Source organism: Bombyx mori, chromosome 20, assembly GCF_030269925.1.
Source record: "Bombyx mori chromosome 20, ASM3026992v2".
Taxonomy (NCBI): domain Eukaryota; kingdom Metazoa; phylum Arthropoda; class Insecta; order Lepidoptera; family Bombycidae; genus Bombyx; species Bombyx mori.
In genome coordinates, this window is record NC_085126.1 from 2,243,652 (window position 1) to 2,255,888 (window position 12,237).

A 12,237-nucleotide genomic window follows, 5' to 3' on the forward strand; every position below is an offset into this window, starting at 1 on the left:
CAGCGTTCATCCCATTGACACAGCCCATTGAGTTTCTCGCCGGATCTTCTCAGTGGGTCGCGTTTCCGATCCGGTGGTAGATTCTGCGTAGCACTGCTCTTGCTAGGGCCAGCGTTAGCAACACCTCCGGTTTGAGCCCCGTGAGCTCACCTACACTCTATGGCAGTGATTCTCAGCCTTTTTTTTTGTTGCGGCACATATTTAACGATTTCAAAATTTGGCGGCACACAAAAAAAAAAGATAAAAATAATTATTTACTTATTACAACACACTGCATAAATAGTTTATCAAAAAATTTTAATATACGAAATAAACTAAAATATACTATACATTTTTTTTTTGTGGATTTAAATATATATTCATGTTTAAAATATTTTTCTTTTAAAATGATATAATTTAATAATATTAACATTATTATATATTCGCAAAATTTGGCGGCACACTTTTGAAAGTTGGCGGCACACAAAAGTGCCGCGGAACAGTGGTTGAGAATCACTGCTCTATGGTAACGCTGATATAGCCTCTTAAGGCTATAAGCATAGGTAGGGAAAAAAGGCAGCGTTTTAGTTTTTTTTATTGCTTAGATGGGTGGACGAGCTCACAGTCCGCCTGGTGTTAAGTGGTTACCGGAGCCCATAGACATCTACAACGTAAATGCGCCACCCACCTTGAGATATAAGTTCTAAGGTCTCAAGTATAGTTACAACGGCTGCTCCACCCTTCAAACCGAAACGCATTACTGCTTTACGGCAGAAATAGGCAGATCGGTGGTACCTACCCGCGCGGACTCACAAGAGGTCCTACCACCAGTAATATATATAACCACATAATATATCGCAGAATATATAATCACATCCCTAGCTTAGAGGCGGACGCGCGACGAAAAAAAGTACGCGGGTGGTCTTCTTACGTCACCGGAAAATTTGGAATCAGAACCCATATATCAGTATGCCCTTCCAGTACATTATGTATTTTCAAAGCGTACAGAACTACCTTATACTCAAGGGTCCTTGAAATGAGCATTTCGCTTCGGAGTCACGTTCAAAAGCGCTCGTTGTTTTGAAGCAATAAACAAAAGCACAAACAAGACGCTTATTGAATTTTTATCGATATAACGGTAGTCCATTAGTGCGTGAACAACACTGCCCTGTGTGTGCACAATGTGAGTTTTTTAACGTTCTCGATAGCGTAAAAGTTAACTTTAATTTGTATGCAGTTGGAACAGCGCCCCTAGCGGCAAACGTAGGCAAACGTTCCAAATCCAAATTGAGTTAACTTTTACGCTATCGAACGCTAATGCTAACGTTTTTACCCTTTTTCGACAATATAATAATAAATTAAGCAAAAATCTTGTAATGAACATGTTTATTTGGTCTTTGTCTGGATATTTAATGTTTGTATATTTAAATAATAATGTTTGTATATTTATTTATTTAAGCTTCAATAAGTTCTACCCACAGTTAAGAGAATCCATATTTGGAATTCGATGATCGTGTGAGCTATTTATCCAAGATTATTTATTTATTTTATATCGACAATCGAAATATTCGACACTTTAAATGAAAAGACAAAAAACCTAAACACTAATAATAATTAACGCATCATAATTTTATGAACGAGATGTGTCGTAATAAAATTAAAACGTAAACACAAGCACTACAAGTCATATAGACTTGTAACACATTTTTAAATTAATTGCCTTTTTTTCCAACTCATAAACAAGGGCTGGTGTAAGTTATAAACGGATACGGGTTAATGTTAATTTTGATAAATGCTCTTCACACACGATGATAATGTTTCGCGAAATTTTATATAGCTAACTCTGATTCTGAATTTAGTTGCAATATTAGATATTATTAAAGAAATAGATGGTACGATGATTCCCACCTTGGACCTGGGTTGGATTTGCCATTACCACAGTCTTAGATACTGGTGCTACTTAGCTTTTTTACTGGTGGTAGGACCTCTTTTGAGTCCGCACGGGTAGGTCCCACCACCCTGCCTATTTCTGCCGTGAAGCAGTAATGCGTTTCGGTTTGAAGGGTGGGGCAGCCTTTGTAACTATATTTGAGACCTTAGAACCTATATCTCAAGATGGGTGGCGCATTTACGTTGTGGATGTCTATGGGCTCCAGTAACCACTTAGCACTAGGTGGGCTATGAGCTCGTCCACCCAAATTGCAATTTAAAAAAAAAATTGTAAATACATTCACACAACAGCACTGTTTTTTGCCTATAAACATTCCTTTGTCTTGGCGTAGGGCGATGAAACTATCAACCCCAAAATTTAATTCTTTGGACCATAACACACGTATCTTTGCAGTTGCAATAAAACAACAATAAAAATACAAAAACGAAATCGGTTCAGTACAATAACACAATTCCATTCTTATTTTGTAACAAACTAAAATAAACAGGCAATATTTTATTCAACAGCGTACGAAATAAAATTCACTCGTGCTGTTGACCTAATTCTATCGATATATCTCATAACATCGTTTCACGTCACTACAAAATATGGTGGGACTCGTGCCAAGATCGATTGCTGGTATTCATCTTTGACACTTATAAAGCATTTAAATGATGTCTAATGGTAAAACAGCAAATAGTGTTTATTGTAATAATTAATTTAATAGCACTTCGTAGTGATATAATGACTTTTCTCATGGTGGTTTTCTTGGGAAAAATAGTAACGGTAGCTTCCCATTCCTTACCGTCCCAGAACTTTTTAGTGGAAGGAAAGAGAAGTCGAGGAAGATTGCCAACCAGGTGGACGGACATTGTCAAGGAGGCCACAAACACCAGCGTCCCGGGCGCCATCAAGTAGGCCGAATGCAGGCAACATTGGTGGAAGCTGGTGCAAAAACTGGACCACGGTGGTCACGACCCTCAGTAATGAGGAAACGACGAGAAGAAGAAGAAGTGACTTAATTTTAGTGATGGAGATCACGTTCCCTACCCTATGGCGTTAGGTGAAGCCTATAGACACACACATATGGAATACAAGTCGACGGGTGAAAGGCTTTGTTTAAGCAACATTTCACTTAATACGGGACACTCTCCTCCTCCTCCTCGCGTCGTTTTCCTCATTACTGAGGGTCGAGACTCCCCCGCTGCATCAGTTTCTCCCGTACGATTTCCCTCCATCTGCTGCGATCCTTTGCTGCATGAAGGGCATTGTGGAAATTGATGCTTAGAGAAGATCGTATTTGGTCCGACCATCTCGTGGGACTGCGCCACACATCTTTGTAATTAATGGCGCGTTTTATTTGTTATCACCATCAACAATTCAATGTTATTTAATTGAACTTCAATTAAGCTTACTTCATTCAAATACCTGAAGAAGTATTTTTTTGTTATGATATTTTTTTTACAAATTGTAAACTTTAAATGACCCTCCTGTAAAGCTGTAAAAATGTCGCTCAATCTAAATAGCCTTTAACCAATCGAAGCGTATTGTGTTTGAACACTTGAAACTGATGGTAGAAGCTATCTATGCGCGTGTCATAAATTTATTCACTCTCTCCTGACATTGGCGTCAGAGTTGTGGTTGTTTTTGTAGTCCTAGGGTAGGTACTATGCTGTAGATAGGGCTCTCCCAAGTTGTATCCACTTTATCCCATCTTGGGCTTGCCTTTAACATCAATCCAGACGTCAGAGAACCCGCCGCTTGCGACGAAGGGCTCGACGAGTAAATTAACCCTCAGACACGGCCCACTGAGTTTCTCGCCGGATCTTCTCAATGGGTCGCGTTTCCGATCCGGTGGTAGATTCTGCGAAGCACGGCTCTTGCTAGGGTTCGTGTTAGCAACGTCGTCCGATTTGAGCCCCGTGAGCTCACCTACTAGTTAAGCTTCCGCTGAAATAGCATCTCAAGGCTATCAGCTTAGGTAGGAAAAAAAATCGCATGCATTATTCATATTTCGAGAATGTGAATGATTCATTTTTTTTTCCATAAATAAAGTAGCGGGTAAGTGTTGCAATAGAATATCGACCTTGGCAATGTCACCGTTAAAATTGAATTGCAGAGACGAATGCTTCTCAAACTTTAAAACTGCTGGACGTATTAAACGATCAATAGTGTTCATAAAATTGCGACTTTTACATTCTCATGTAGGTATTTCATTATTGGTTGGATTTTAGAAGTAGAAGAAAGCATAAAATACATTTGAATATGCAATTTCGAAAAGGGCACATGTCGTATATTTTGTCAAATACGTTTTTTCATATACATGTAGTTTTGACATTTACCTAAACCCATTTTATAATAATTCCAGTAATTTTCAATTGCTAATTAACACTTAAATATATCTCATAAGTTAATATTTTAAATTTTACACTGCTTTAGAAAATAATCAGTTTTTTTTTCATTTCCTGAACATTTTACATTTTCAGAGATGTGCCCTTTTCGAAATTGTATATTCAGTTATGAATTTCATTTATGTTACCGAAACGTGTTTTTTTTTGTCTCTCTTATTGCCACGACATCTACATATAGATAGTGTAGCCATGGCCTCTAAATTCCAAAGGCGGTTCTCATTTCGTCTATCTATCCTATGCTCAATAAGACAAAATCTAAAATTAAAATCTTTCAGAACCTCTCAGGAAGAAATTCGGCGGAATCTTGCTTGGTTTCTCCGAGTATTCTTCTGGCAAAAGAAGAATACACAAAGACACAACATTATTATTACCTGCTAGCTGACCCGGCAGACTTCGTAGTGCCTCAATCGATAAATAAAAGGCCTAAACTTTTGTATAAAATAAACTTAAAACAAACAAAAGGAATCCGTCCGACGGGGGACACATCAAAGGAAAAACAAAATTGTTATTTTTTATTGAATTCCGAACATTTTCATATTTATCTAAAATTTTAAACATTCTCTGGACTGCCACAAATAATTCGAGACCAAAATTAGCCAAATCGGTCCAGCCATTCTCGAGTTTTAGCGAGACTAACGAACAGCAATTCATTTTTATATATATAGATAGATAGATTACGAGAATCTTTATAACAGTTGGCAGTGCTATAGCGGATGTAAAAAAAATAATATTACAAAAATGACGCACACCCGAATAGTTTGAGAATAACTGTAATACCATTCTCTAGAAGCTCGGCCGCACGCCAGACTACGGACACCACCTCAAACACCTGGGTCACGTCTAAATATAAACAAACGAATCATTCTGTGTAACTAAAGCATTATCGTTACGCATAGGTACTACGTGCAATAGAGATCTGATTACGAAATACGTCATGAGCGTGTGTATCATTGAATTATTCACAAGTGACATTTGATTGCGCGTTGCTGTGACTAATGTCAATTGAGTTCGGGGTTTTTTTTTATTGCCCTTGTAGGCAGACGAGCGCACGGCCCACCTGATGGTGAGTGGTTACCGTCGCCCGTGGAGTTCAGCAATGCCAGGGCAGAGCCAAGCCGCTGCCTAACTGGAACGTAACTAGGTGTAACTGGAATAGCCCCATAGGCTCCCAGGGAAAGAAAATATGTCTCTCTGGAAAAAATGACCGCAGAAACTTTTTTTATTGCTTAGACGGGTGAACGAGCTCACAGCCCACCTGCCGTTAAGTGGTTACTGGACCCTATAGACACCTACAACGTAAATGCGCCACCCATCTAGAGATATAAGTTGTAAGGTCTCAGTATAGCTACAACGGCTGTCCCACCCTTCAAACCGAAACGCATCACTGCTTCACGTCAGAAATAGGCGGGTTGGTGGTACCCACCCGTGCGGCCACAAAAGAGGTCATACCACCAGTAAACAAGTATGTACATATATTAGTCTCTGGTTCCCATAGTACAGGGAATCCTGGTTTGGGACGAGATGATTGTGTGCGATTTGTTCCCATTTATATTTATTTAAGTTAATGAAGATAAATATACCTAATATTTACCTTCACTAACTTACGGAAAAAAATTACGAGCAAATGAATATTAATATTAATACTTTTTTTTTTTGCTGAATTACTGTCTAGTTTATCGTCCACCATTTTTAGTTTATACAAGTAATTCATTTTTACTAAAACTTATTTAGTGCTTTACTGTTATATTAATATTTTTATGCCATTGTGAAAAGTATAAATGTAAAAAAAATTTTAAATAAACAAAAAAAATCGACTGCATTTCAAATTCTAACTAAAAAGCGTAGAGAAAGATCTAGAATATCTCTCTAATAAATTTTAAGCAACCAATTAGTATATTTATAGTAATGATTGAAAATAAATATTCATTAAGGATATAAAAATCGCTGTATTGATAGCTACATCACTACTGATTTACATTTGAAGTATGAGAATGAATAAATTTGCTATACAATTAGCTGTGTTTACAATTTACAGTTTGCGTGCCTGAATTATGTTTTTTGCGTATTTTTATAAAACAATACCTATATACACTATATATATATGTAACCTCTATACGACTTATTTTAAAAGAGGTTAATATGTTATAAAGATGACATAAATGGATTTTTTTGAATATTGAAACATCAGAAGAAAGAACATTAGAAATATAAAAGCAATTTGGGATTTTGAAAAAAACATACAAAAGTGGTGAAGCAATAGCTTTAAACGTTGTTTCTCTTCATAGAGCAACGCAATTTGTGCTATACTTTTACTAAGCTAAACTGTATTCTGATGTAAATAAAACAATACATTATATCGCAGAAGTAAAAAAATGCCTCCAGTCTCGCGATTTCAAATTCACTAATATCAATAATACACTGTTTTTCATATTTTCAATCTGCCTAAAATACCTTTAGAAATTTTGTCGCTAGAGACTAAAGCTCTTGGGCGTAAACTGTTATGTCTCGTGTTTTTATCTATTTTTATCTCAAATATTAGAGCATATTCTTTATTTGTTTTTAAAATATCTACATGTCACTTTAAGCCTTGTTTACTGCCAAGATTCATTGCAATTATACGACTCTACTTTAAAAATAAGGTGCCGTTCTAATTTTGTTAGACGACACGACTTTTATTTAAAAAATGCGATTATATTTTTATTCTCTGTTCTAGAATATCGGACGAAGTACGTAATGACTTATTTTTATGGGTTTTCCGATTATCTTGGTCTTATCTATAGTAATATATAAATCTACTGTGGTTTTTACGGATGTTCCATTATAACTACTGAACCATTCACCCGATTGACTTGAAACATGGTATTCATGTAGAAAATACATGTAATTAATGGATAGGCCAATATTTATATGAGTATTGGACTCCCTAATAATAATGACTATAATTGATAATGTTAATTTTAAAAGCCCAGCGAAGGCGAGTACGGCTATATGATACATGATTGGTAGACCAGCTCAAGATTCATATGCTGTTAAGTGGTTCACGGAGCCCTATGATTGAGTTTTTCGTTGTCAAACTAAGGACCGTGTTGGGTGCCGCGAAAACTCTATCAATAACATTACTTTCTTGCTCGGAATCTTCCGTTGAACTCACATGGCCAGGAGCGAGATAACACCACTCAGAACATTGGTATACCTAGCAAAAAGATCCGCTCGGTATAGGATCATCCTTTTGTCATTCCCTTTAAGAGTAATAATGAGCACTTACCACAGATTGCAGCCTTTGTTAACTTGATCGTCCGGTGCATAAGTCTGTTGCTCGTATTCGCACGATACTGAGGTTATCTGAGGTGGGCTGCATACTTTCTTGTAATCGGGACAGCAGTCATCGTGGTGTCTTGTGTGATCACAGAACTCGTCGCAATAGCAGAGAGTACCTATAGTGGAAATGTTTCTTTTTTATCGGCCAAAACACAAATATAAAGTTTATCGAGGGTCAATTAGATTAGTGATCTATATTGGCAATATACAGAACTTAATACGCGTATAAACGGTCTTTATTTGACTGTTCCTAAGTGGATACCACGTAATAATAAGCGCAGCAGTTCCACTCATAAAGTGTAAATTAGACAAAAGCCGCAATGGATTCAAACTACGCCTAAAGGTCACGTTTGAAGTCTATGACGTTAGCAAAATATTGCATAGACAAGTAAAATGGTTAACTAAGCACCACTTCCAACATCCTGGTTCTGTCCCCCTACCTATTCGTTTGTAGCCTATGTGCTCAACGAGCTCACGAGCTCAACCTGAGAGAATTTGCTAACACTTCGAATCCAGCAGGCGGGTACCAATTTTTCTAATGAAATACGTACTCAACAAATGTTCACGATTGACTTCCACGGTGAAGGAATAGCATCGTGTAATAAAAATGAAACCCGCAATATTATAATTTGCGTAATTTCTGGTGGTAGGACCTCTTGTGAGTCCGCGCGGGTGGGTACCACTGCCCTGTCTATTTCTGCCGTGAAGCAGTAATGCGTTTCGGTTTGAAGGGTGGGGCAGCCGTTGTAACTATACTTGAGACCTTAGAACTTGTATCTCAAGGTGGGTGGCGAATTTACGTTGTGGATGTCTATGGGCTCCAGTAACCACTTAACACCAGGTGGGCTGTGAGCTCGTACACCCATCTGAGCAATAAAAAAAAAAAAAAACTAGCCCCATCAGGAGCAGCGCTTCGCAGAATCTACCATCGGATCGGAATCGCGACCCACTGAGAAGATCCTGCAAGAAACTCAGTGGGCCGCGGCATCCTGGCCACTTCCCTCAAGACAAATAACTGTAAATTTAGGATCAATCTGGAATACTCACCCAATATCGGCACTGAGCAATCGTCTTTTCGATTGTAGCAGCATTTATTGTCGTCTGGACGCGCGGCGCAGTACCGGCCGTTGAGCAATTCTGGACCGGAGTACGCCAAGCAAGATGACAGCAATGGCAGAACTAAGACGACTAGAAACCTGGGGAATGGAGTTTTTATCTTATTACTGGGGATAGGACGTCTTGTAAGTCCGCATGGGTAGGTCCCACCACCCTGCCTATTTCTGCCGCGAAGCAGTAATGTGTTTCGGTTTGAAGGGTGAGACAGCCGTTATAAACATACTTTACGTTGTAGATGTCTATCGGCACCTATCTTTTTTTTTCATTGCCCTTGTACGCAGAAGAGCATTCGGCCCACCTGATGGTGAGTGGTTACCGTCGCCCGTGGACTTCAGCAATGCCAGGAGCAGAGCCAAGCCGCTTAATACTTTCTAAAAGCCTCGTTTGTAGAAGGACATGTCATAGCGCTCGGGAAACACCGTGGAGGGGAGCTCATTCTATAGCCGGTACGTGGCAAAAAAGACCCCTGGAAACGCACTGTCGATAAACGCAGCGGTTCCAGATAATATGGACGAACTCTGCTCCGATGGTGGGAGGTGCGATGGTAAAAAGGAGATGAGGGATCATCTCAAACAATTCCTCAGAGCAGTCCTATCTATTTGCTGGTAGCCCAAGGCGCTGTTCCAACTACGCCCGGTCGGATAGAGCTCACGGGCTCAACTTGAGGGAATTTGCTAACACTAGCCTCTTACCGAGATCTGATCTGAGTAATTGAATTCGACTATATTGATAATATACTCTATACTTTATTTTATTTTGTAGAAGTAGGTTTTCGTTTTTGTTATAATTTTATGTCAGTAAGTGTAATAGGGTTAGTAAATTTCTTTGTGCCTGCGTTACCATCTAACATCAATGGATCAAGTTGTCCGCCGCCCGCGGGCAGGATGCGATCGACTCGACATGAAGTTTAAATTTCTATAACTTTTATACAAATTTGACACGACGGAATTATTTTTCAACGATTATCATTCGTTGGTAAAGCGGATACGTAAAGTTTTTTTCATAGCAAACTTGACGTCACTTCAAAGTTCCTTAATTAGTTCGATTACCACCTACCACAAACGCGCTCTTTCATCGGCCGGACTATAGATAATAACACAGTTTTTGGTTATACACCCACTCTTTCTCTCTATATATATATATATATATATATATATCTAGTGTTTATTGTTAATCTAGTTAAATACGGCTAGTTTCGCCGGCCGATTTTTGACTTCACTTTAATCCGACCTTTAGGAAACTTCAGAGACTAACTCGTTAGGATAATCTGAAGATTTCTTAAAAATTTCATCGAAATCAGTCCAGCTATTTCGGAGTCTAGAGAACATAAATATCCACACATCCACTTATATCTTATATCCTTATGATAATATATTACGAATTCAGAACACTTCTTGATATCTAAATAGTATATTAAATTTACACATTTGAGTGCCGTAATGAATATTTCAAACACATATGATTTTCTAAAAGAGCTATAAAATTAACATAATTTATCGATATTTTTTAGTTTTGTTATTCTGAATTTGGGAATAACAACAAATTAAGAATATAAAAACAATTAGGCGATGTTGTTTGTACTCGAAGATGTACTACCACTCGTTCTAGGACATAAATTATTATATTGGTACTCTAGAATTGATGGTAGGGAATATTATGACTCCTACAAATCAAACAAGCGTCCAGAGAAATCTGAAGGTTGTGATGCTGAGAACCACCGCCGCACTGTTCGGTTTTCTATAGGGTTATAATAAAGTAATTTATTTGGACCAAAACGGCCGTCTGGTGTAGTGGTAAGTGACATGGTCACTAACTACACAAGGGGGTCGCGGGTTCGAATCCCGCCAACGGAAGATATTTGCATGATAAATATAAATGTCTTTCCAGGGTTATGGGTGTATATTAAATATATGTATGTGTATAATAAAAATATTATATTTATTTCCGTTATCTGGTACTTGTAACACAAGTTCTTTACGAACTTAGCACGGGACCAGTTAACGTGGCGTGATTGTTAGTAAATATTTATATTTATTATTTATTTATTATTAATATAGACTCCAGACCAGATGCCCTTTATTATCACGATTGAAATCAGAAACTGGGGTAGACAACAAGATTAGATTAGACCCACCCCTATAGCTGCTATATGTAGGATATTATGAGACAACTTATACCGCGCCCCAGAGAAAGAATATGTCGTGTCTATAAGATACTTCTTTACTGGTGGTAGGACCTCTTGTGAGTCCGCACGGATAGGTACCACCACCTTGCTTATTTCTGCCGTGAAGCAGTAATTAATGCGTTTCGGTTTGAAGGGTGGGGCAACCGTTGTAACTATAATTGAGACCTTAGAACTTATATCTCAAGGTGGGTGGCGCATTTACGTTGTAGATGTCTATGGGCTCCAGTAACCACTTAACACCAGGTGGGCTGTGAGCTCGTCCACTCATTTAAGCAATAAAAAAATAAAAATGCGTTCGATCTCTTTTCTCAATATGGGCATTCAGGTTTTCAATCACTCAACCTGTAAACGTGCGCCGTGAATTTGTTTGTTTGCTTTAAAATAGTCATTCAACCAGATCACCTACATTCTAAAAATCTTGAATCATCGCTTTTCGCTTTTGAACAGAAGGCGAATAAATCGAATCTCATTCTATAGTAGGTATAAATTGTTTAAATTTGCAAATTTTATTCACGATAATCACATAACGCTATGCTATTATAATAAAATAAAAATGAAGACATTGACCGCATTTTAATGATAAAGAAACATTTCTCGTATATTTTTTTTATCGCTGTCATATTGGAGAACGATCTAACGGGTCAATCCTCAAGTGGTTATCAGAGCTCATTAAATTGTAACGTGAATGTCGCCATGAGGTCATGAGGTCACAATTGTATTGTGCTGCTCTTCGTAACAGAACGCATGGCCGCTTCAGGACAGAAATGAACAGGTGCTAAAATAAGCGATACCACCAATAATCACGCAAATTCAGAAGATATTCAGATCTGCTTTAATGACACGTTACTGTTTATTCCTTCATCGTAGAGATCAATCGGAAGCACGTTTCCTTAGAGAGTAGAGAGATTGGCTACCCGCGGCATGTGTGGGTACACCGTATGAATTATCCCGATCCATTAATGGTGCTTTTAGGCACCGAAAGCACCGGTCACCGTCCTCGTCGAACCCGTCGCTTGCGACGAAGGGCTCGACAAGTAAATTAACCCATAGACATAGCCCACTGAGTTGCTCGCCGGATCTTCTCAGTAGGTCGCGTTTCCGATCCGGTGGTAGATTCTGCAAAGCACTGCTCTTGCTAGGGTCAGTGTTAGCAACACTACGGTTTGAGCATCGCGAGCTCACCTACACGTCAAGGCGAAGCTGAAATAGCCTCTCAAGGCTATCAGCATAGGTAGGGGGAAAAACGGATTATCCTTTAGGCCACGACATCCTTCGACAGTAGTATTTTGGAAGTATTT

At 38.4% G+C, this 12,237-nt stretch overlaps 1 protein-coding gene across 1 annotated transcript in view; it reads right to left on the reverse strand.

The window, feature by feature from the left end:
• Nucleotides 1–12,237, reverse strand: part of Tinag (tubulointerstitial nephritis antigen) — a gene marked incomplete at its 5' end in the record, with an annotated part of 46,627 nt that overhangs the window by 29,589 nt on the left and 4,801 nt on the right. Inside the window, 2 exon segments of the mRNA NM_001123340.1 lie at nt 7,586–7,754; nt 8,686–8,834. Of these exon segments, the coding sequence (NP_001116812.1) occupies nt 7,586–7,754; nt 8,686–8,834 (318 nt within the window).